Source organism: Dendropsophus ebraccatus, chromosome 13, assembly GCF_027789765.1.
Source record: "Dendropsophus ebraccatus isolate aDenEbr1 chromosome 13, aDenEbr1.pat, whole genome shotgun sequence".
NCBI lineage: Eukaryota > Metazoa > Chordata > Amphibia > Anura > Hylidae > Dendropsophus > Dendropsophus ebraccatus.
Window position 1 is genome coordinate 83,324,847 of NC_091466.1, and position 23,533 is coordinate 83,348,379.

The following is a 23,533-nucleotide window of genomic DNA, read 5'->3' on the forward strand; positions in this document are numbered from 1 at the left end:
AGCTGGGGGGAGGCTGCTGATGGATTGTAGCTGGGGGGGAGGCTGCTGATGGATTGTAGGTGGGGGGGAGGGTAGACAGGTGTGAGATGGATTGTAGCTGGGGGGGAGGGTAATGGATTGTAGCTGGGGGGGAGGCTGCTGATGGATTGTAGCTGGGGAGGCTGCTGATGGATTGTAGCTGGGGGGGGCTGCTGATGGATTGTAGCTGGGGGGAGGCTGCTGATGGATTGTAGCTGGGGGGAGGCTGCTGATGGATTGTAGCTGGGGGGGGGGGGGGGGGGGAGGCTGCTGATGGATTGTAGCTGGGGGGCGGGGGAGGGGGGCTGGGATGAATTGTAGCTGGGGGCAGGGGGGGGAGGCTGCTGATGGATTGTAGCTGGGGGGGGAGGCTGCTGATGGATTGTAGCTGGGGGGGGCTGCTGATGGATTGTAGCTGGGGGGAGGCTGCTGATGGATTGTAGCTGGGGGGGAGGCTGCTGATGGATTGTAGCTGGGGGGAGGCTGCTGATGGATTGTAGCTGGGGGGCGGGGGGGAGGCTGCTGATGAATTGTAGCTGGGGGGGGCTGCTGATGGATTGTAGCTGGGGGGAGGCTGCTGATGGATTGTAGCTGGGGGGAGGCTGCTGATGGATTGTAGCTGGGGGGGGGAGGGGAGGCTGCTGATGGATTGTAGCTGGGGGGGCTGCTGATGGATTGTAGCTGGGGGGAGGCTGCTGATGGATTGTAGCTGGGGGGGGGCTGCTGATGGATTGTAGCTGGGGGGGCTGCTGATGGATTGTAGCTGGGGGGGAGGCTGCTGATGGATTGTAGCTGGGGGGGAGGCTGCTGATGGATTGTAGCTGGGGGGAGGCTGCTGATGGATTGTAGCTGGGGGGAGGCTGCTAATGGATTGTAGCTGGGGGGGAGGCTGCTGATGGATTGTCGCTGGGGGAGGGGAGGGGAGGCTGCTGATGGATTGTAGCTGGGGGGGGGGGGGGAGGCTGCTGATGGATTGTAGCTGGGGGGAGGGGAGGCTGCTGATGGATTGTAGCTGGGGGGGGGCTGCTGATGGATTGTAGCTGGGGGGAGGAGGCTGCTGATGGATTGTAGCTGGGGGGAGGCTGCTGATGGATTGTAGCTGGGGGGGGAGGCTGCTGATGGATTGTAGCCGGGGGGGAGGCTGCTGATGGATTGTAGCTGGGGGGGGGGGGGAGGCTGCTGATGGATTGTAGCTGGGGGGGGGGGGAGGCTGCTGATGGATTGTAGCTGGGGGGGGAGGCTGCTGATGGATTGTAGCTGGGGTGCGGGGGAGGGGAGGCTGCTGATGGATTGTAGCTGGGGGAGGCTGCTGATGGATTGTAGCTGGGGGGAGGCTGCTGATGGATTGTAGCTGGGGGGAGGCTGCTGATGGATTGTAGCTGGGGGGGAGCTGCTGATGGATTGTAGCTGGGGGGGGAGGCTGCTGATGGATTGTAGCTGGGGGGGAGGCTGCTGATGGATTGTAGCTGGGGGGAGGCTGCTGATGGATTGTAGCTGGGGGGGAGGCTGCTGATGGATTGTAGCTGGGGGGGAGGCTGCTGATGGATTGTAGCTGGGGGGGGGTGCTGATGGATTGTAGCTGGGGGGAGGCTGCTGATGGATTGTAGCTGGGGGGGAGGCTGCTGATGGATTGTAGCTGGGGGGGGGGAGGCTGCTGATGGATTGTAGCTGGGGGGGGCTGCTGATGGATTGTAGCTGGGGGGGGGTGCTGATGGATTGTAGCTGGGGGGGGGGAGGGGGGGGCTGCTGATGGATTGTACCTGGGGGGCGGGGGAGGGGCGAGGCTGCTGATGAATTGTAGCTGGGGGGGTGCTGATGGATTGCAGCTGGGGGGAGGCTGCTGATGGATTGTAGCTGGTGGGAGGCTGCTGATGGATTGTAGCTGGGGGGGGGGGGAGGGGAGGCTGCTGATGGATTTGTAGCTGGGGGGGCTGTTGCTGGATTGCAGCTGGGGGAGGCTGCTGATGGATTGTAGCTGGGGGGGGCTTGCTGGCTGGATTGTAGCTGGGGGGGGGAGGGGAGGCTGCTGATGGATTGTAGCTGGGGGGGGAGGCGCTGATGGATGTAGATGGGGGGGAGGCTGCTTGAAGGATTGTAGCTGGGGGGGAGGCTGCCAAGGATGTAGCTGGGGGGGAGGCGTCTGATGGATTGTAGCTGGGCGGGAGGCTGCTGATGGATTGTAGCTGGGGGGAGGGGGGGCTGCTGATGGATTGTAGCTGGGGGGAGGAGGCTGCTGATGGATTAAAGCTGGGGGGGCTGCTGATGGATTGTAGCTGGTGGGGGGAGGCTGCTGATGGATTGTAGCTGGGGGGGAGGCTGCTGATGGATTGTAGCTGGGGGGGAGGCTGCTGATGGATTGTAGCTGGGGGGGAGGCTGCTGATGGATTGTAGCTGGGGGGGAGGCTGCTGATGGATTGTAGCTGGGGGGGGAGGCTGCTGATGGATGTAGCTGGGGGGCTGCTGATGGATTGTAAGCTGGGGGGGGGGAGGCTGCTGATAGATTGTAGCTGGGGAGGAGGCTGCTGATGGATTGTAGCTGGGGGGGGAGGCTGCTGATGGATTGTAGTGGGGGGAGGCTGCTGATGGATTGTAGCTGGGGGGAGGGGGGGCTGCCGATGGATTGTAGCTGGGGGGGGAGGCTGCCGATGGATTTTAGCTGGGGGGGCTGCTGATGGATTGTAGCTGGGGGGGAGGCTGCTGATGGATTGTAGCTGGGGGGGAGGCTGCCGATGGATTGTAGCTGGGGGGGCTGCTGATGGATTGTAGCTGGGGGGCAGGCTGCTGATGGATTGTAGCTGAGGGGGAGGCTGCTGATGGATTGTAGCTGGGGGGGAGTCTGCTGATGGATTGTAGCTGGGGGGGAGGCTGCTGATGGATTGTAGCTGGGGGGGGGCTGCTGATGGATTGTAGGCTTGGGGGGGAGGCTGTCTGATGGGATTATAGCTGGGGGAGCAGGCTGCTGGATGGATTGTAGCTGGGGCGGGAGGCTGCTGATGGATGTTGTAGCTGGGGGGGAGGCTGCCTGATGGGATGTAGCTGGGGGGGGATGATCCTGATGGATTGTAGGCTGGGGAGCTGCTGATGGATTTGTAGCTGGGGGGGAGGCCGTCTGATGGATTGTAGCTGGGGGGGGGGGAAGGCGTCTGATGGATTTGTAGCTGGGGGAAGCTTGCTGCTGGGATTGTAGCTGGGGGGGAGGGCTGATTGGATTTGTAGCTGGGGGGGGAGGCTGCATGAGGGACTTTGTAGCTGGGGGGGGGGCTGCTGATGGTTGTAGCTGGGGGGGCATGCTTCTGATGGATTGTAGATGGGGGGGCTGCTGATGGATTGTAGCTGAGGGGCGAGGCTGCTGATGGATTGTAGCTGGGGGGGGGGCTTGCTGATGGATTGTAGCTGGGGGGGCTGCTGAGGGATTGTAGATGGGGGGGCTGCTGATGGATTGTAGCTGGGGGAGGCTGCTGATGGATTGTAGCTGGGGGGGAGGCTGCTGATGGATTGTAGCTGGGGGGGGCTGCTGATGGATTGTAGCTGGGGGGGGCTGCTGATGGATTGTAGCTGGGGGGGAGGCTGCTGATGGATTGTAGCTGGGGGGGCGCTGATGGATTGTAGCGGGGGGGAGGCTGCTGATGGATTTTAGCTGGGGGGGCGCTGATGGATTGTAGCTGGGGGGGAGGTCGCTGATGGATTGCAGCTGGGGGGGCACTGATGGATTGTAGCTGGGGGGGAGGCTGCTGATGGATTGTAGCTGGGGGAGGGCTGCTGATGGATTGTAGCTGGGGGGGAGGCTGCTGATGGATTGTAGCTGGGGGAGGCTGCTGATGGATTGTAGCTGGGGGAAGGCTGCTGATGGATTGTAGCTGGGGGGGGGGCTGCTGATGGATTGTAGCTGGGGGGGAGGCTGCTGATGGATTGTAGCTGGGGGGGGAGGCTGCTGATGGATTATAGCTGGGGAGCAGGCTGCTGATGGATTGTAGCTGGGGGGGAGGCTGCTGATGGATTGTAGCTGGGGGGAGGGGGCGGCTCCTGATGGATTGTAGCTGGGGGGAGGCTGCTGATGGATTGTAGCTGAGGGGGCTGCTGATGGATTGTAGCTGGGGGGGAGGCGTCTGATGGATTGTAGCTGGGGGGGGGCTGCTAATGGATTGTAGCTGGGGGGGGGAGGCGTCTGATGGATTGTAGCTGGAGGGGGCTGCTGATGGATTGTAGCTGGGGGAGGCTGCTGATGGATTGTAGCTGGGGGGGAGGCTGCTGATGGATTGTAGCTGGGGGGGGGCTGCTGATGGATTGTAGCTGGGGGGGGCTGCTGATGGATTGTAGATGGGGGGGGCTGCTGATGGATTGTAGCTGGGGGGGAGGCTGCTGATGGATTGTAGCTGGGGGAGGCTGCTGATGGATTGTAGATGGGGGGGGCTGCTGATGGATTGTAGCTGGGGGGGAGGCGTCTGATGGATTGTAGTTTGGGGGGAGGCTGCTGATGGATTGTAGCTGGGGAGGCTGCTGATGGATTGTAGCTGGGGGGGGAGGCTGCTGATGGATTGTAGCTGGGGGGGGGGGGCTGCTGATGGATTGTAGCTGGGGGGCTGCTGATGGATTGTAGATGGGGGGGGCTGCTGATGGATTGTAGCTGGGGGGGGAGGCTGCTGATGGATTGTAGCTGGGGAGGCTGCTGATGGATTGTAGCTGGGGGGGAGGCTGCTGATGGATTGTAGCTGGGGGGGGAGGCTGCTGATGGATTGTAGCTGGGGGGGGGGCTGCTGATGGATTGTAGCTGGGGGGGCTGCTGATGGATTGTAGATGGGGGGGGCTGCTGATGGATTGTAGCTGGGGGGGAGGCTGCTGATGGATTGTAGCTGGGGGAGGCTGCTGATGGATTGTAGCTGGGGGGGGGCTGCTGATGGATTGTAGCTGGGGGGGGGGCTGCTGATGGATTGTAGCTGGGGGGAGGCTGCTGATGGATTGTAGCTGGGGGAGGCTGCTGATGGATTGTAGCTGGGGGGGAGGCTGCTGATGGATTGTAGCTGGGGGGAGGCTGCTGATGGATTGTAGCTGGGGGGGGCTGCTGATGGATTGTAGCTGGGGGGGGCACTGATGGATTGTAGCTGGGGGGGAGGCTGCTGATGGATTGTAGCTGGGGGGAGGGGGGCTGCTGATGGATTGTAGCTGGGGGGGAGGCTGCTGATGGATTGTAGCTGGGGGAGGCTGCTGATGGATTGTAGCTGGGGGGGGAGGCTGCTGATGGATTGTAGCTGGGGGAGGGGCGGCTGCTGATGGATGTGTAGCTGGGGGGGAGGTCGCTGATGGATTGCAGATGGGGGGGGCTACTGATGGATTGTAGCTGGGGGGGAGGCTGCTGATGGATTGTAGCTGGGGGGAGGGGGCTGCTGATGGATTGTAGCTGGGGGGGAGGCTGCTGATGGATTGTAGCTGGGGGGGAGGCTGCTGATGGATTGTAGCTGGGGGGAGGCTGCTGATGGATTGTGGGGGGGGAGGCTGCTGAGGATTGTAGCTGGGGGGGAGGCTGCTGATGGATTGTAGCTGGGGGGGAGGCTGCTGATGGATTGTAGGGGGGGGGGAGGCTGCTGATGGATTGTAGCTGGGGGAGGCTGCTGATGGATTGTAGGGGGGGGGGAGGCTGCTGATGGATTGTAGGGGGGGGAGGCTGCTGATGGATTGTAGCTGGGGGGGAGGCTGCTGATGGATTGTAGCTGGGGGGGAGGCTACTGATGGATTGTAGCTGGGGGGGAGGCTGCTGATGGATTGTAGCTGGGGGGGAGGCTGCTGATGGATTGTAGATGGGGGGGAGGCTGCTGATGGATTGTAGCTGGGGGGGGGAGACAGGTTTGAGATGGATTGTAGCTGGGTGAAGGGTAATGGACTGTAGCTGGGGGTGAGGGTAGACAAGTGTGAGATGGATTGTAGCTGGGGGGGAGGCTGCTGATGGATTGTAGCTGGGGGGGGAGGCTGCTGATGGATTGTAGGGGGGGGGAGGCTGCTGATGGATTGTAGCTGGGGGGGAGGCTGCTGATGGATTGTAGCTGGGGGGGGAGGCTGCTGATGGATTGTAGCTGGGGGGGGGCTGCTGATGGATTGTAGCTGGGGGGGGGGAGGCTGCTGATGGATTGTAGGGGGGGGGAGGCTGCTGATGGATTGTAGGGGGGGAGGCTGCTGATGGATTGTAGGGGGGGGGAGGCTGCTGATGGATTGTAGCTGGGGGGAGGCTGCTGATGGATTGTAGCTGGGGGGGAGGCTGCTGATGGATTGTAGGGGGGGGAGGCTGCTGATGGATTGTAGGGGGGGGGAGGCTGCTGATGGATTGTAGGGGGGGGAGGCTGCTGATGGATTGTAGCTGGGGGGGAGGCTGCTGATGTATTGTAGCTGGGGGGGCTGCTGATGGATTGTAGCTGGGGGGGAGGCTGCTGATGGATTGTAGCTGGGGGGGCTGCTGATGGATTGTAGCTGGGGAGGGGAGGCTGCTGATGGATTGTAGCTGGGGGGGAGGCTGCTGATGGATTGTAGCTGGGGGGGAGGCTGCTGATGGATTGTAGCTGGGGGGAGGCTGCTGATGGATTGTAGCTGGGGGGGGGAGGCTGCTGATGGATTGTAGCTGGGGGGGAGGCTGCTGATGGATTGTAGCTGGGGGGGAGGCTGCTGATGGATTGTAGCTGGGGGGGGGGAGGCTGCTGATGGATTGTAGCTGGGGGGGCTGCTGATGGATTGTAGCTGGGGGGGGGAGGCTGCTGATGGATTGTAGCTGGGGGGGAGGCTGCTGATGGATTGTAGCTGGGGAGGGAGGCTGCTGATGGATTGTAGCTGGGGGGGCTGCTGATGGATTGTAGGGGGGGGAGGCTGCTGATGGATTGTAGCTGGGGGGGAGGCTGCTGATGGATTGTAGCTGGGGGGGGAGACAGGTGTGAGATGGATTGTAGCTGGGGGGGAGGCTGCTGATGGATTGTAGCTGGGGGGGAGGCTGCTGATGGATTGTAGCTGGGGGGGAGGCTGCTGATGGATTGTAGGGGGGGGGAGGCTGCTGATGGATTGTAGGGGGGGGGGAGGCAGGTTTGAGATGGACTGTAGCTTTGTTACACTCTGTTGTATAATTTATACAGGGCTGGTCTAGCAGGGCCTAACCAATGGAGAGGGGGGACACAAGCAGACAGTGGCCTCACCTGTTCACAGAGCCATTCATCTTAGCAAACAGCACTCTTAGGACTTTCTCCTTTTGCTCCCAAGTCAGATCCACAAAATTGGCCGCTCCAGTCTTCATGTGTGTCCTGAGAAGCAAACGCTCAATATCAGACCAAAGAAGAAACATAAATTCACTGCTTGAGGGGATGAGATCTGGTGGGACCTGCAGGCCGAAACACCATCTATTCCTGATCAGTACACCAATAATCCATAACACTGAAAGAGAACCAGGGCCGAGCAATGTAGTGAGAAGCCAGATTCACCACGGAACCTTCAGCGGCCTTCAGTGTTTCACTGTCTATGTGCCAGTCTGCTGCCCCCCCCCCCCCCCCCTTATTAATCCGTGGCACGTTAACGCTTTATCTCCACATGGGGCAAGGATGAGGCAGGATGTTGCTCGGGATCCCTGACATGCAGAACCTTTATCTCTACAGTCATGGCCAAAAGTTTTGAGAATGACACAAATCTTCTATTTACCCAGACGCCCTATGACAGAACCCCTGGAGAGGACCTCCCACCGCTTGACAGGAAACCTGAGAAGATAAAAGTTGACACACCTCTCCACACCTTCAGTTCAGGTTTCCTGTCCTGCGGATAGGAGGCCTCAGAAGAGCCCATCCTGGGTGAAGATGACATATACTCCATACCTTCTTGGCTGCAGGTCCCCCGTCGCTAATGCAGGTAGTGGGGCTCCCTGGAGGCAGAAGTCTGTCCAAGGACAGCAGCCGGATAAGTCTGGGCCCGAGATCCCTGGAGGGTGCGGAGAGCTCCTGCGGTCCCCGGGGGGTCTCCACTTCCGGGTGGGGGTCTCCCGGGGGCTGTGGTTTGGGTAGGCCGTGTCTGTCCCACCAGCCCACTCACAGGGCAAATTGTCGCCATGTTCGGGGAGCAGCGGTGCAGTAAGCCGCAGTACTTCCGGGTCACGTGAGTGCGTGCGTACGCACGCGTCGTGACGTCAGACGCCGCGTACTCGTCCGGCGTGACGCGTCAGTGCGCGGCGCTGGCGGATGACGTCAGACGCCGGATCCAGCAGCTGTGGAGGAGGTGGTTCCGGAGGTTTATAGGGCCAGGGGCACTCTAGCACTTCGTCCATACTCCTAAGCGTCCAGGAGGGGGACTCACCCAGCCAGCCTACAGTTATCTGGAAATAACAACCTGCCTTGCCGACAGTATGTCTGAGAGTTCGGGCAGGAGAGAGCGGGGACGCCATGAAAGGTCATCCAGGTCTTCCAGAGAAGACCGTGAAACGGTAGCTGAAATCGAGGGGCATGTTGGTGAGAGTATTCCCCCCTTTTTTCCCTATGTTGCTAATTCTGCATTGCATTGTTGCTTTATAGGCATCTGATAGATCCCATAGGAAGAGATCATCTAAACACCATCATAAAGAGTGTGGGGAATGTGGAAATTTGCTACCAGACGATTATACTAGGTCACTTTGCCAATATTGTGTGGATAAGTTGGTGGCTCATGAAGCCTCTTCCCTGGCTGAAAACTTAAAACAGGTGGTCAGGGATGAAGTACAGCTTTCCCTAAGAAATCTGGGGTTGGATAGACCAGCTGCAGAAGCCCCACTTATTGCTCCTGTGTTTTCATTGTCCTCCGAACCGGTTATAGCACCAAGTGAGGATCAAGACGAAGGAGAAGTACATTTGATTTCTTCTAATGATGATCAGGAGCAACCTTCCAGTTCTAGAGCCCTCTGTCCCACAGAAGACACTGAACAGCTTATTAAAGCAATCAGATCCTCTATGAATATAATGGAGGAAGAGGTGTCTCTGTCACCTGAGGATGCCTTATATGAAGGATTAGCCCCCAAAAAGATGCGTGCCTTCTCTATACATAAGAGTATTAAAGCTTTAATTGACAATGAGTGGCAAAACCCAGACCGAAAATTTTTCATTCCCCGATATTATAAAAGAAAATATCCTTTTGATGAAGGTGAATGTAGCTCGTGGAATAAAGCCCCAGCTATTGATGCACCGGTAGCAAAAATTGCGAGAAAAAATAGCCTTCCCTTTGATGATCTAGGAACTCTTTCTGATCCCATGGACAGAAAGTCCGATTATTTTTCCAAAAGAACTTGGGAAGCAGCAACAGGTGCATTAAGAACAAGTGTCGCAGCAACCTGCGTGGCAAGACCTCTGCGAATGTGGTTATCTAAACTTAAGACTCAATTAACTAACGATCAGGATACCACTAAGGTACTTGAGGATTTACCAGTGATATCTAAAGCAGTAGATTTCCTGGCAGACGCCTCTACAGACACCATAAAAATGTCAGCAAGAGCGGCAGCACTGTCAAATTCTGCAAGAAGGGCACTCTGGCTTAAATCATGGAAGGGGGACGTAGCTGCAAAAGGGAAATTATGTGGCATCCCATGCAATGGTGAACTATTGTTTGGCCCTGTTCTAGATTCTCTCTTGGAAAAGGCGTCAGACAAGAAGAAATTTCCAGCTCCCCCCAGACAACAGGAGTCCTTTCGTGGCAGAAGACAGTCCAGGAGACCCTTTCGTTCAAACCAGGACAACAGGAAATTCAGAGTGCCAGGGAAAGGCAGAGGATTCCTGTTTAATTCAAAGGATGATAAGTCTAAACCCCCTCAACAATGACGGGATACAGGTGGGGGGGGCGCCTGTCTTTTTGCCCAGGCCTGGAGGGGAATATCTCCCAGTCCTTGGGTTCTCAATACAATTTCCTCTGGTCTGCTTCTGGAGTTCAGAAGCTCACCAGTAGACAGGTTCCTCCCCACCAGAATCTTGTTAGATCGGACAAAACAGGTAGTTATAGAGAGAGAAGTTTTGTCTATGATCAAAAAGAATGTTTCGATCCCAGTCCCTCAATCACAGCATCAGCGGGGGTTTTACTCCCCGCTGTTCCTGGTAAAAAAAACCGAACGGCTCTTACAGAGTCATCATAAATCTGAAAGGCCTCAACAAGTTCTTACTATACAAAAAATTCCGTATGGAGACCTTGAAGTCCACAATAAATCTGTTGTCCCCACATTGCGTCATGGCGTCCATGGATCTGGAGGACGCATATTATCATGTTCCCATTCACCCGATACATCAAAAATTTCTCAGAGTGGCAGTGTGTATAGCAGGGAAATGGACTCACCTCCAGTACAGAGCTCTGCCATTTGGAGTCTCTCAGGCGCCAAGAGCCTTCACAAAGATTGTGGCAGATATGGCATCCTATATCCGGAAACAGGATATCCTTATAGTACCATACCTGGACGATTTCTTGCTGATAGCAGACTCGATCCCTCGTCTTCAAGCCCAGATCCAGCTAGTATCGGACATTGTCAGGAAACTAGGGTGGAACATAAACCTGAAAAAATCAAATCTGTGTCCTTCCAGGCAGTGCGTGTTTCTGGGCACTCTGTTAGACTCAGAGAAACAGTTATCCCTCCTTCCTCCTCCAAAAAGGGAAGTAGTTATCAGGAGAGCAGAAGAGCTCTTTCTCTGTCCCAAGCCTGTGTTAAGACAGGCCATGTCGGTATTGGGCCTGCTTACGTCTTGTATCCAGTCAGTTCTCTGGGCCCAATCCAAAACCAGAGCCTTACAGTGGGACATTCTTCAGGCATGGAATGGCAGTCAGCAAATGTTAAACCAGACCTTCCACTTATCTTCAAAAGCAAGGATAAGTCTTCTTTGGTGGACGGACCCCAAAAATCTGGAGAAGGGAGTAAGATGGTCTCCCACACAGCAACTGAGATTAACAACGGATGCCAGCCCTTGGGGTTGGGGAGCACACCTGGAGAATACCTTTATCCAGGGCAGTTGGTCTCCTCATCTCAGACAGCAGACTTCCAATTTCAAAGAACTGTATGCAATCTTTCAAGCCCTACAAGACCTAGTCCATTTAGTGTCCTCAAAGGATGTGTTAGTATACTCAGACTACACCACAGCAGTCTCATATATAAACAAGCAAGGAGGAACACGCTGCCAGACTCTGCTGCAACTATCATCCCAAATTTTTCTATTCGCAGAAAAACACCTTCTATCTTTAACAGCAGTTCATCTCAAGGGGGACCAGAACGTTCAGGCAGACTTTCTGAGCAGAGTGAAAATAACTCAATCAGAGTGGTCTCTCAACGAGAAGGTGTTTCGGCAGATCATCAGCAGATTCGGGACTCCATCTGTAGATCTGTTCGCCACCAGAGCCAACAGGAAGGTCAGAAAATTCTACTCCCTCAGCCCTGGAGACTGCCCAGCTGCAGTGGATGCACTTTCCCAGAGTTGGAAGGGAGAGATCGCCTACGCCTTTCCCCCTCTCAACCTGATCCCCAGGGTTCTGAGGAAGATAATAGAAGACAGAGCCCACGTCATTCTCATAGCCCCATTTTGGCCAAAGAGACCATGGTTCACGCTGCTAAGAAACCCAGTTGCCCAGCCATGGATCCTCCCGGAGGAGAATCTCCTCTCCCAGGGCCCAGTACAGCACCCGGTCTGCCCACACTTGCACTTGACTGCATGGATGCTGAGAGGTTAGTCCTAAGAGGTAGGGGCCTCACAGACGATGTCATAAACACAATGCTAGCAAGTAGGAAGGAAGTAACTTCTTCTATCTATTTGAGGACATGGAGGGCCTTTTTAAAATTTTCTCAGGGAAAACAAGACCCCCTACTAGAACCTAACATCCCATTAATTCTTAGCTTCCTACAGGCAGGGCTGGATAAAAACTTAAAGCCTAGCACCCTCAAGGTTCAGATTTCGGCCCTGAGTACATTTCTAAACCATAAGCTAGCAGATAATCCTTTAATAAAAAGATTCATCACAGGGGCAATCAGATTAAATCCATCAGTCAGGATTACTATTCCCCCATGGGATCTAAACCTAGTCCTAGAGGCCTTGACTAAACCACCATTTGAGCCGTTAGACTCCTTATCATTAAAAATGCTAACCCTTAAACTCCCCTTTCTTTTAGCAATCACTTCTGCTAGGAGAGTTAGTGAACTTCAGGCATTATCAGCCTTTCCTCCTCACACCCTTATCCTGGAGGATAGGGTAACAATGAAGACCTTACCATCCTTTCTTCCTAAAGTGGTATCTGAATTCCATAAGAACCAGAATATCATTCTCCCGTCTTTTTGTAACAACCCCAAGAATGATAGAGAAAAGAGCTTTCACAATTTAGATGTCAGGAGATGCTTGATAAGTTATTTAGAGTCTACCAAGGACTTTAGGAAATCAGAGAACCTACTAGTGCAGTTCTCAGGCAAGAACAAAGGGACATTAGCCTCTAGACCTACCATTAGCAGATGGATTAAGGATACGATTTCATTAGCCTACACTTCTCAGGGGAAAGACCCGCCTGCATACTTTTCCGCACACTCCACTAGAGCAGTAGCCACATCTTGGGCAGAGAAAGCAGACGCCTCTCTAGATCAGATTTGTAGGGCTGCAACATGGTCTTCCCCTTTTCTACGTCACTACAGACTCCAACTTAATCCTCTTTCTGACCTGTCCTTTGGGCGTAAGGTTCTTTCTGCTGTTGTCCCACCCTAATAGATACATTTACTTGCTTATCCTCCAGGGGTGCTGTCATAGGGCGTCTGGGTAAAACCAGAATTACTTACGGTAATGATGTTTCCATAAGCCCATGACAGCACCCCTCCGGTATACCCACCCTACTAATCTTACTTACCTTATTGGTTTCTCTTTCTATTTTTCTTTCTATTTTTCCATGATATCATACGATATGTTTGCTCCGCTGGAGTACTTTTATATGAACTGAAGGTGTGGAGAGGTGTGTCAACTTTTATCTTCTCAGGTTTCCTGTCAAGCAGTGGGAGGTCCTCTCCAGGGGTGCTGTCATGGGCTTATGGAAACATCATTACCGTAAGTAATTCTGGTTTTTCCCATGATCCCCTGCCCTCTGGTGTTTCTGTGTGTTTGTCAGATGTTTTTATCACATACAGAAATATAATAGCAATCACATTCTGAGTAACAGAAGCTTATACTGACAGCTAGATAAGTTACTGCAGCAAGTCTATAATATTTGCAGTGTTCACCCTTCTTCTTCAGGACCTCTGCAATTCTCCCCGGCTGCCCCCATCACCTTCTGGACCAAATCCTGACTGATAGCCGTCCATTCTTGTACAATCAATGCTTGCATTTTGTCAGAATTTGTTGGTTTTTGTTTGTCCACCCGTCTCTTGATGATTGACCACAAGTTCTCAATTGGATTAAGATCTGGGGAGTTTCCAGGCCATGGACCCAAATCTCTCTGTTTTGTTCCCTGAGCCATTTAGTTATCAGCTTTGCTTTATGGCAAGGTGCTCCATCATGCTGGAAAAGGCATTGTTGGTGGCCAAACTGCTCTTGGCCGGTTGGGAGAAGTTGCTCTTGGAGAACATTCTGGTCCCATTCCTTATTCATGGCCGTGTATTTAGGCTATGAGACTGTGAGAGCGGATTCCCTTGGCTGAGAAGCAACCCCACACATGAATGGTTTCAGGATGCCGGTTACAGTTGGCATGAGACAAGACTGGTGGTAGCGCTCACCTCGTCTTCTCCCAATAAGCTGTTTTCCAGATGTCCCAAACAATTGGAAAGGGGATTCATCAGAGACAATGACTTTCCCCCAGTCCTCAGCAGTCCACTCCCTGGACCTTTCCCCCAGTCCTCAGCAGTCCACTCCCTGGACCTTTCCCCCAGTCCTCAGCAGTCCACTCCCTGGACCTTTCCCCCAGTCCTCAGCAGTCCTCTCCCTGGACCTTTCCCCCAGTCCTCAGCAGTCCACTCCCTGGACCTTTCCCCCAGTCCTCAGCAGTCCACTCCCTGGACCTTTCCCCCCAGTCCTCAGCAGTCCTCTCCCTGGACCTTTCCCCCAGTCCTCAGCAGTCCTCTCCCTGGACCTTTCCCCCAGTCCTCAGCAGTCCACTCCCTGTACCTTTCCCCCAGTCCTCAGCAGTCCGCTCCCTGGACCTTTCCCCCAGTCCTCAGCAGTCCACTCCCTGGGTCTTTCCTCCAGTCCTCAGCAGTCCGCTCCCTTGACCTTTCCCCCATTCCTCAGCAGTCCTCTCCCTGGACCTTTCCCCCAGTCCTCAGCAGTCCACTCCCTGGACCTTCCCCCAGTCCTCAGCAGTCCACTCCCTGGACCTTTCCCCCAGTCCTCAGCAGTCCGCTCCCTTGACCTCTCCGCCAGTCCTCATCAGTCCACTCCCTGCACCTTTCCCCCATTCCTCAGCAGTCCACTCCCTGTACCTTTCCCCCAGTCCTCAGCAGTCCGCTCCCTGGACCTTTCCCCCAGTCCTCAGCAGTCCGCTCCCTGGACCTTTCCCCCAGTCCTCAGCAGTCCACTCCCTGGACCTTTCCCCCAGTCCTCAGCAGTCCACTCCCTGGACCTTTCCCTCAATCCTCAGCAGTCCACTCCCAGGACCTTTCCCCCAACCCTCAGCAGTCCACTCCCTGGACCTTTCCCCCAGTCCTCAGCAGTCCACTCCCTGGACCTTTCTCCCAGTCCTCAGCAGTCCGCTCCCTGGACCTTTCCCCCAGTCCTCAGCAGTCCACTCCCTGGACCTTTCCCCCAGTCCTCAGCAGTCCACTCCCTGGACCTTTCCCCCAATCCTCAGCAGTCCACTCCCAGGACCTTTCCCCCAACCCTCAGCAGTCCACTCCCTGGACCTTTCCCCCAGTCCTCAGCAGTCCACTCCCTGGACCTTTCTCCCAGTCCTCAGCAGTCCACTCCCTGGACCTTTCCCTCAATCCTCAGCAGTCCACTCCCTGGACCTTTCCCCCAATCCTCAGCAGTCCGCTCCCTGGACCTTTCCCCCAGTCCTCAGCAGTCCGCTCCCGGGACCTTTCTCCCAGTCCTCAGCAGTCCGCTCCCTGCACCTTTCCCCCAGTCCTCCGCAGTCCACTCCCTGGACCTTTCCCCCAGTCCTCAGCAGTCCACTCTCTGGACCTTTCCCCCAGTCCTCTGCAGTCCACTCCCTGCACCTTTCCCCCAGTCCTCAGCAGTCCTCTCCCTGGACCTTTCCCCCAGTCCTGAGCAGTCCGCTCCCTGGACCTTTCCCCCAGTCCTCAGCAGTCCACTCCCTGGACCTTTCCCCCAGTCCTCAGCAGTCCACTCCCTGCACCTTTCCCCCAGTCCTCAGCAGTCCACTCCCTGCACCTTTCCCCCAGTCCTCAGCAGTCCACTCCCTGCACCTTTCCCCCAGTCCTCAGCAGTCCACTCCCTGGACCTTTTGCAGAATATCAGTCTGTCCCTGATGTTTTTCTGGAGAGAAGTGGCTTCTTTGCTGCCCTCCATGAGACCAGGCCTTGCTCCAAGAGTCTCCGCAGTCTCACAGTGCACAGTGCAGATGCCCTCACACCTGCCTGCTGCCATTCCTGACCAAGCTCTGCACTGCTGGTAGCCCCATCCCGCAGCTTACCACACTTTAAGAGACGGTCCTGGCGCTTGCTGGTCTTTTTCTTGGGCGCCCTGGAGCCTTTTTGGCAACAATGGAACCTCTCTCCTTGAAGTTCTTGATGATGCGATAGATTGGTGACTGAGGTGCAATCTTTCTAGCTGCGATACTCTTCCCTGTTCGGCCATTTTTGTGCAGTGCAACGATGACTGCATGTGTTTCTTTAGAAATAACCATGGTAACAGAAGAGAAACAATGATGCCAAGCACCAGCCTCCTTTTAAAGTGTCCAGTGGTGTCATTCTTACTTAATCATGACAGATTGATCTCCAGCCCTGTCCTCCCCAGACCCACACCTGTGATAATGGAGCAATCACTTAAACATTGTTTGCTGCTCCTTGTAAGGCCGGGCTGCAATGATGGTGAAATGTGTTTTGGGAGAGAAAGTTCATTTTCTAGGCAAATATTGACTGTGTAAGTAATTGCTGATAAGCTGATCACTCTGTATAACATTCTGGACTATATGCAAATTGTCATTTTAAAAACTGAAGCAGAAGACTTTGTAATAATTAATATTTGTATCATTCTCAAAACTTTTGGCCATGACTGTACATGGGGCAGGATACTGTATGGGATCCCTGACATGCTGAAGAGTTATCTCTACATGGGGCAGGATACTGTATGGGATCCCTGACATGCTGAAGCGTTATCTCTACATGGGGCAGGATGCTGTATGGGATCCCTGACATGCTGAGGCTTTATCTCTACATGGGGCAGGATGCTGTATGGGATCCCTGACATGCTGAGGCTTTATCTCTACATGGGGCAGGATGCTGTATGGGATCCCTTACATGCTGAAGCTTTATCTCTCTACATGGGGCAGGATACTGTATGGGATCCCTGACATGCTGAAGCTTTATCTCTACATGGGGCAGGATACTGTATGGGATCCCTGACATGCTGAAGCTTTATCTCTACATGGGGCAGGATACTGTATGGGATCCCTGACATGCTGAGGCTTTATCTCTCTACATGGGGCAGGATACTGTATGGGATCCCTGACATGCTGAGGCTTTATCTCTCTACATGGGGCAGGATACTGTATGGGATCCCTGACATGCTGAAGCGTTATCTCTACATGGGGCAGGATACTGTATGGGATCCCTGACATGCTGAAGCTTTATCTCTCTACATGGGGCAGGATACTGTATGGGATCCCTGACATGCTGAAGCTTTATCTCTACATGGAGCAGGATACTGTATGGGATCCCTGACATGCTGAAGCTTTATCTCTACATGGGGCAGGATACTGTATGGGATCCCTGACATGCTGAAGCTTTATCTCTACATGGGGCAGGATGCTGTATGGGATCCCTGACATGCTGAAGCTTTATCTCTACATGGGGCAGGATACTGTATGGGATCCCTGACATGCTGAAGCTTTATCTCTACATGGGGCAGGATACTGTATGGGATCCCTGACATGCTGAAGCTTTATCTCCTACATGGGGCAGGATACTGTATGGGATCCCTGACATGCTGAAGCTTTATCTCTACATGGGGCAGGATACTGTATGGGATCCCTGACATGCTGAAGCTTTATCTCTACATGGGGCAGGATACTGTATGGGATCCCTGACATGCTGAAGCGTTATCTCTACATGGGGCAGGATACTGTATGGGATCCCTGACATGCTGAGGCTTTATCTCTACATGGGGCAGGATACTGTATGGGATCCCTGACATGCTGAGGCTTTATCTCTACATGGGGCAGGATGCTGTATGGGATCCCTGACATGCTGAAGCGTTATCTCTACATGGGGCAGGATGCTGTATGGGATCCCTGACATGCTGAGGCTTTATCTCTACATGGGGCAGGATACTGTATGGGATCCCTGACATGCTGAAGCTTTATCTCTACATGGGGCAGGATACTGTATGGGATCCCTGACATGCTGAAGCGTTATCTCTACATGGGGCAGGATACTGTATGGGATCCCTGACATGCTGAAGCTTTATCTCTACATGGGGCAGGATACTGTATGGGATCCCTGACATGCTGAAGCGTTATCTCTACATGGGGCAGGATACTGTATGGGATCCCTGACATGCTGAAGCGTTATCTCTACATGGGGCAGGATACTGTATGGGATCCCTGACATGCTGAAGCGTTATCTCTACATGGGGCAGGATACTGTATGGGATCCCTGACATGCTGAAGCTTTATCTCTCTACATGGGGCAGGATGCTGTATGGGATCCCTGACATGCTGAAGCTTTATCTCTCTACATGGGGCAGGATACTGTATGGGATCCCTGACATGCTGAGGCTTTATCTCTCTACATGGGGCAGGATACTGTATGGGATCCCTGACATGCTGAAGCTTTATCTCTACATGGGGCAGGATACTGTATGGGATCCCTGACATGCTGAAGCGTTATCTCTACATGGGGCAGGATACTGTATGGGATCCCTGACATGCTGAGGCGTTATCTCTACATGGGGCAGGATACTGTATGGGATCCCTGACATGCTGAAGCTTTATCTCTACATGGGGCAGGATACTGTATGGGATCCCTGACATGCTGAAGCTTTATCTCTACATGGGGCAGGATACTGTATGGGATCCCTGACATGCTGAAGCTTTATCTCTACATGGGGCAGGATACTGTATGGGATCCCTGACATGCTGAAGCGTTATCTCTACATGGGGCAGGATACTGTATGGGATCCCTGACATGCTGAGGCTTTATCTCTCTACATGGGGCAGGATACTGTATGGGATCCCTGACATGCTGAAGCTTTATCTCTACATGGGGCAGGATACTGTATGGGATCCCTGACATGCTGAAGCTTTATCTCTACATGGGGCAGGATACTGTATGGGATCCCTGACATGCTGAAGCTTTATCTCTACATGGGGCAGGATACTGTATGGGATCCCTGACATGCTGAAGCGTTATCTCTACATGGGGCAGGATACTGTATGGGATCCCTGACATGCTGAAGCTTTATCTCTACATGGGGCAGGATACTGTATGGGATCCCTGACATGCTGAAGCTTTATCTCTACATGGGGCAGGATACTGTATGGGATCCCTGACATGCTGAAGCTTTATCTCTCTACATGGGGCAGGATGCTGTATGGGATCCCTGACATGCTGAAGCTTTATCTCTACATGGGGCAGGATACTGTATGGGATCCCTGACATGCTGAGGCTTTATCTCTACATGGGGCAGGATACTGTATGGGATCCCTGACATGCTGAGGCTTTATCTCTCTACATGGGGCAGGATACTGTATGGGATCCCTGACGTGCTGAGGCTTTATCTCTACATGGGGCAGGATACTGTATGGGATCCCTGACATGCTGAAGCTTTATCTCTACATGGGGCAGGATACTGTATGGGATCCCTGACATGCTGAAGCTTTATCTCTACATGGGGCAGGATACTGTATGGGATCCCTGACATGCTGAAGCTTTATCTCTCTACATGGGGCAGGATACTGTATGGGATCCCTGACATGCTGAAGCTTTATCTCTACATGGGGCAGGATACTGTATGGGATCCCTGACATGCTGAGGCGTTATCTCTACATGGGGCAGGATACTGTATGGGATCCCTGACATGCTGAAGCTTTATCTCTACATGGGGCAGGATGCTGTATGGGATCCCTGACATGCTGAGGCTTTATCTCTACATGGGGCAGGATGCTGTATGGGATCCCTTACATGCTGAAGCTTTATCTCTACATGGGGCAGGATACTGTATGGGATCCCTGACATGCTGAAGCTTTATCTCTCTACATGGGGCAGGATACTGTATGGGATCCCTGACATGCTGAAGCTTTATCTCTACATGGGGCAGGATACTGTATGGGATCCCTGACATGCTGAAGCTTTATCTCTACATGGGGCAGGATACTGTATGGGATCCCTGACATGCTGAAGCTTTATCTCTACATGGGGCAGGATACTGTATGGGATCCCTGACATGCTGAAGCGTTATCTCTACATGGGGCAGGATACTGTATGGGATCCCTGACATGCTGAAGCGTTATCTCTACATGGAGCAGGATACTGCTTTGGGGTCCTGGTCTGCAGGAGCTTTATCTCTACATGGGATTGGGGGTCATGCAGCCAAGAGCACAGTCCCAGGGTGATTTGCAGGTGGTGAGAGGTCGGTACACTACCAGTTTTCGGCTTCCATCAGGTCGCGGCTCACATCATTAGTGCTGTGATCTGTGTTGTTAAATGTGCGGACCCTGGGGTATTGCACGGTCCCCGTGGCTGCCATCCGCATCTGGTTGGAATATGCCACCTGTGCTATCTTCTGGTAATGGTTTCTGCTTGACTTGATCTCCTGCCTCACATACTCCAGGGCCTCCAGGAAGAAGCACTCCACCTGTGTCCTCTCCTGCAGAATGTTGTGGGCCAGCTTCTTCACCCGCTTCATCTCTCTTTCCTTCAGCTCCAGGGTTTTCTGCAGTTTTTGCAGCTCGACATTTCCAGCATGCTCAGCAACCTGCAGCTGCTGCGATGCCTGGTGCCTGGCCTGGCTATTATCCAGGGCCCTCTCCAGGCTCCGTATGGTCTGCTGTAAGGCCTCCAGCTGGCTGCTCTGCTCAGCCCTTTGCTTGATCTTCTCCTCAATGAGCTGCTGGTTGATTTCCTATGCAAGAAGCAGAGTTTAGGAGTCACATTAAATAAAGGGGCTGGATGCAATGCTCATTTCAACATCTTATCGATGCAAGAAAACAAGAAAAACTGTGCTATTATATATACAGTACTGTGCAAATGTGATTATAGCCAGGTGTGGAAGAAGTTATGTAAAGTAAAACTTCTACCACCAGGGGGTGTATGGGTTGGCTCTAAAATTAAGCACATGTATCTGCGAAGAGTCCCCCACCACTAATCCATGTTCACAGTCGTCTATCTCTGCCTCTTACTGCACAGGATCCTCCACCCCTGTGTAATACATCCACATAGTTATGTATATAATATATTTCTCTTTGGAATTTTGCACCAAGAACTAAAGGGCCTCCCTTAAAAAAAAGTCAAATTGGCAGTGAGTGTAGTGATAGAGAAGACTAGGGGTGATGGCTGCCGCCAGTCTAGTGATAGAGAAGACAAGAGGTGATGGCTGCTGCCAGTCTAGTGATAGAGAAGACTAGGGGTGATGGCTGCTGCCCGTGTAGTGATAGAGAAGACAAGAGGTGATGGCTGCTGCCAGTCTAGTGATAGAGAAGACTAGGGGTGATGGCTGCTGCCAGTGTAGTGATAGAGAAGACTAGGGGTGATGGCTGCTGCCAGTCTAGTGATAGAGAAGACTAGGGGTGATGGCTGCCAGTGTAATGATAGAGAAGACAAGGGGTGATGGCTGCCAGTGTAGTGATAGAGAAGACAAGGGGTGATGGCTGCTGCCAGTCTAGTGATAGAGAAGACAAGAGGTGATGGCTGCTGCCAGTCTAGTGATAGAGAAGACTAGGGGTGATGGCTGCTGCCCGTGTAGTGATAGAGAAGACTAGGGGTGATGGCTGCTGCCAGTGTAGTGATAGAGAAGACAAGAGGTGATGGCTGCTGCCAGTCTAGTGATAGAGAAGACTAGGGGTGATGGCTGTCAGTCTAGTGATAGAGAAGAAACTGGGTGATGGCTGCCGCCAGTGTAGTGATAGAGAAGACTAGGGGTGATGGCTGCTGCCAGTCTAGTGATAGAGAAGACACTGGGTGACGGCTGCCAGTCTAGTGATAGAGAAGACAAGGGGTGATGGCCGCCAGTGTAGTGATAGAGAAGACACTGGGTGATGGCTGCCAGTCTAGTGATAGAGAAGACAAGGGGTGATGGCTGCCAGTCTAGTGATAGAGAAGACAAGGGGTGATGGCTGCTGCCAGTGTAGTGATAGAGAAGACAAGGGGTGATGGCTGCCAGTGTAGTGATAGAGAAGACAATGGGTGATGGCTGCTGCCAGTCTAGTGATAGGGAAGACAAGGGGTGATGGCTGCTGCCACTGTAGTTATAGAGAAGACAAGGGGTGATGGCTGCCAGTCTAGTGATAGAGAAGACAAGGGGTGATGGCTGCCGCCAGTGTAGTGATAGAGAAGACAAGCGGTGATGGCTGCTGCCAGTGTAGTGATAGAGAAGACTAGGGGTGATGGCTGCTGCCAGTCTAGTGATAGAGAAGACAAGGGGTGATGGCTGCTGCCAATGTAGTTATAGAGAAGACAAGGGGTGATGGCTGCTGCCCGTGTAGTGATAGAGAAGACACTGGGTGATGGCTGCCAGTCTAGTGATAGAGAAGACAAGGGGTGATGGCTGTCGCCAGTGTAGTGATAGAGAAGACAAGGGGTGATGGCTGCTGCAAGTGTAGTGATAGAGAAGACACTGGGTGATGGCTGCTGCCAGTCTAGTGATAGAGAAGACAAGGGGTGATGGCTGCTGCCAGTGTAGTGATAGAGAAGACAAGAGGTGATGGCTGCCAGTCTAGTGATAGAGAAGACAAGGCGTGATGGCTGCCACCAGTGTAGTGATAGAGAAGACAATGGGTGATGGCTGCCAGTCTAGTGATAGAGAAGACAAGGGGTGATGGCTGCTGCCAGTGTAGTGATAGAGAAGACAAGGGGTGATGGCTGCTGCCTGTGTAGTGATAGAGAAGACAAGGGGTGATGGCTGCCGCCAGTGTAGTGATAGAGAAGACAAGAGGTGATGGCTGCCAGTCTAGTGATAGAGAAGACAAGGGGTGATGGCTGCCGCCAGTGTAGTGATAGAGAAGACACTGGGTGATGGCTGCCAGTCTAGTGATAGAGAAGACACTGGGTAATGGCTGCCAGTGTAGGGATAGAGAAGACAAGGGGTGATGGCTGCTTCAGTCTAGTGATAGAGAAAACAAGGGGTGATGGCTGCCGCCAGTGTAGTGATAGAGAAGACAAGAGGTGATGGCTGCCAGTGTAGTGATAGAGAAGACCAGGGGTGATGGCTGCCAGTCTAGTGATAAAGAAGACACTGGGTGATGGCTGCCGCCAGTGTAGTGATAGAGAAGACAAGAGGTGATGGCTGCTGCCAGTCTAGTGATAGAGAAGACAAGGGGTGATGGCTGCCGCCAGTGTAGTGATAGAGAAGACACTGGGTGATGGCTGCCAGTCTAGTGATAGAGAAGACAAGGGGTGATGGCTGCCGCCAGTGTAGTGATAGAGAAGACAAGGGGTGATGGCTGCTGCCAGTGTACTGATAGAGAAGACAAGGGGTGATGGCTGCTGCCAGTGTAGTGATAGAGAAGACAAGGGGTGATGGCTGCCGCCAGTGTAGTGATAGAGAAGACAATGGGTGATGGCTGCCAGTGTAGTGATAGAGAAGACAAGGGGTGATGGCTGCTGCCAGTGTAGTGATAGAGAAGACAAGAGGTGATGGCTGCCGCCAGTAGAGTGATAGAGAAGACAATGGGTGATGGCTGCCAGTGTAGTGATAGAGAAGACAAAAGGTGATGGCTGCTGCCAGTGTAGTGATAGAAAAGACAATGGGTGATGGCTGCTGCCAGTGTAGTGATAGAGAAGACTAGGGGTGATGGCTGCTGCCAGTGTAGTGATAGAGAAGACAAGGGGTGATGGCTGCCGCCAGTGTAGTGATAGAGAAGACAAGGGGTGATGGCTGCCGCCAGTGTAGTGATAGAGAAGACAATGGGTGATGGCTGCCAGTGTAGTGATAGAGAAGACAAGAGGTGATGGCTGCTGCCAGTGTAGTGATAGAGAAGACAAGAGGTGATGGCTGCCAGTCTAGTGATAGAGAAGACAATGGGTGATGGCTGCCGCCAGTGTAGTGATAGAGAAGACACTGGGTGATGGCTGCCAGTGTAGTGATAGAGAAGACAAGGGGTGATGGCTGCTGCCAGTGTAGTGATAGAGAAGACAAGGGGTGATGGCTGCTGCCAGTGTAGTGATAGAGAAGACAAGAGGTGATGGCTGCCGCCAGTGTAGTGATAG

At 53.7% G+C, this 23,533-nt stretch overlaps 1 protein-coding gene across 2 annotated transcripts in view; it reads right to left on the bottom strand.

Annotated features, from left to right (window-relative positions):
* BBOF1 (basal body orientation factor 1) overlaps nt 1–23,533 on the bottom strand; it is a 149,186-nt gene that overhangs the window by 1,132 nt on the left and 124,521 nt on the right. For both annotated transcript variants that reach the window (XM_069950848.1, XM_069950847.1), the window contains 2 exons: nt 19,753–20,231; nt 7,185–7,289 (listed from right to left, as the gene is read on the bottom strand). In XM_069950848.1, coding sequence (XP_069806949.1) covers nt 7,185–7,289; nt 19,753–20,231 — 584 coding nt within the window. The remainder of the gene's footprint in view (nt 1–7,184; nt 7,290–19,752; nt 20,232–23,533) is intronic.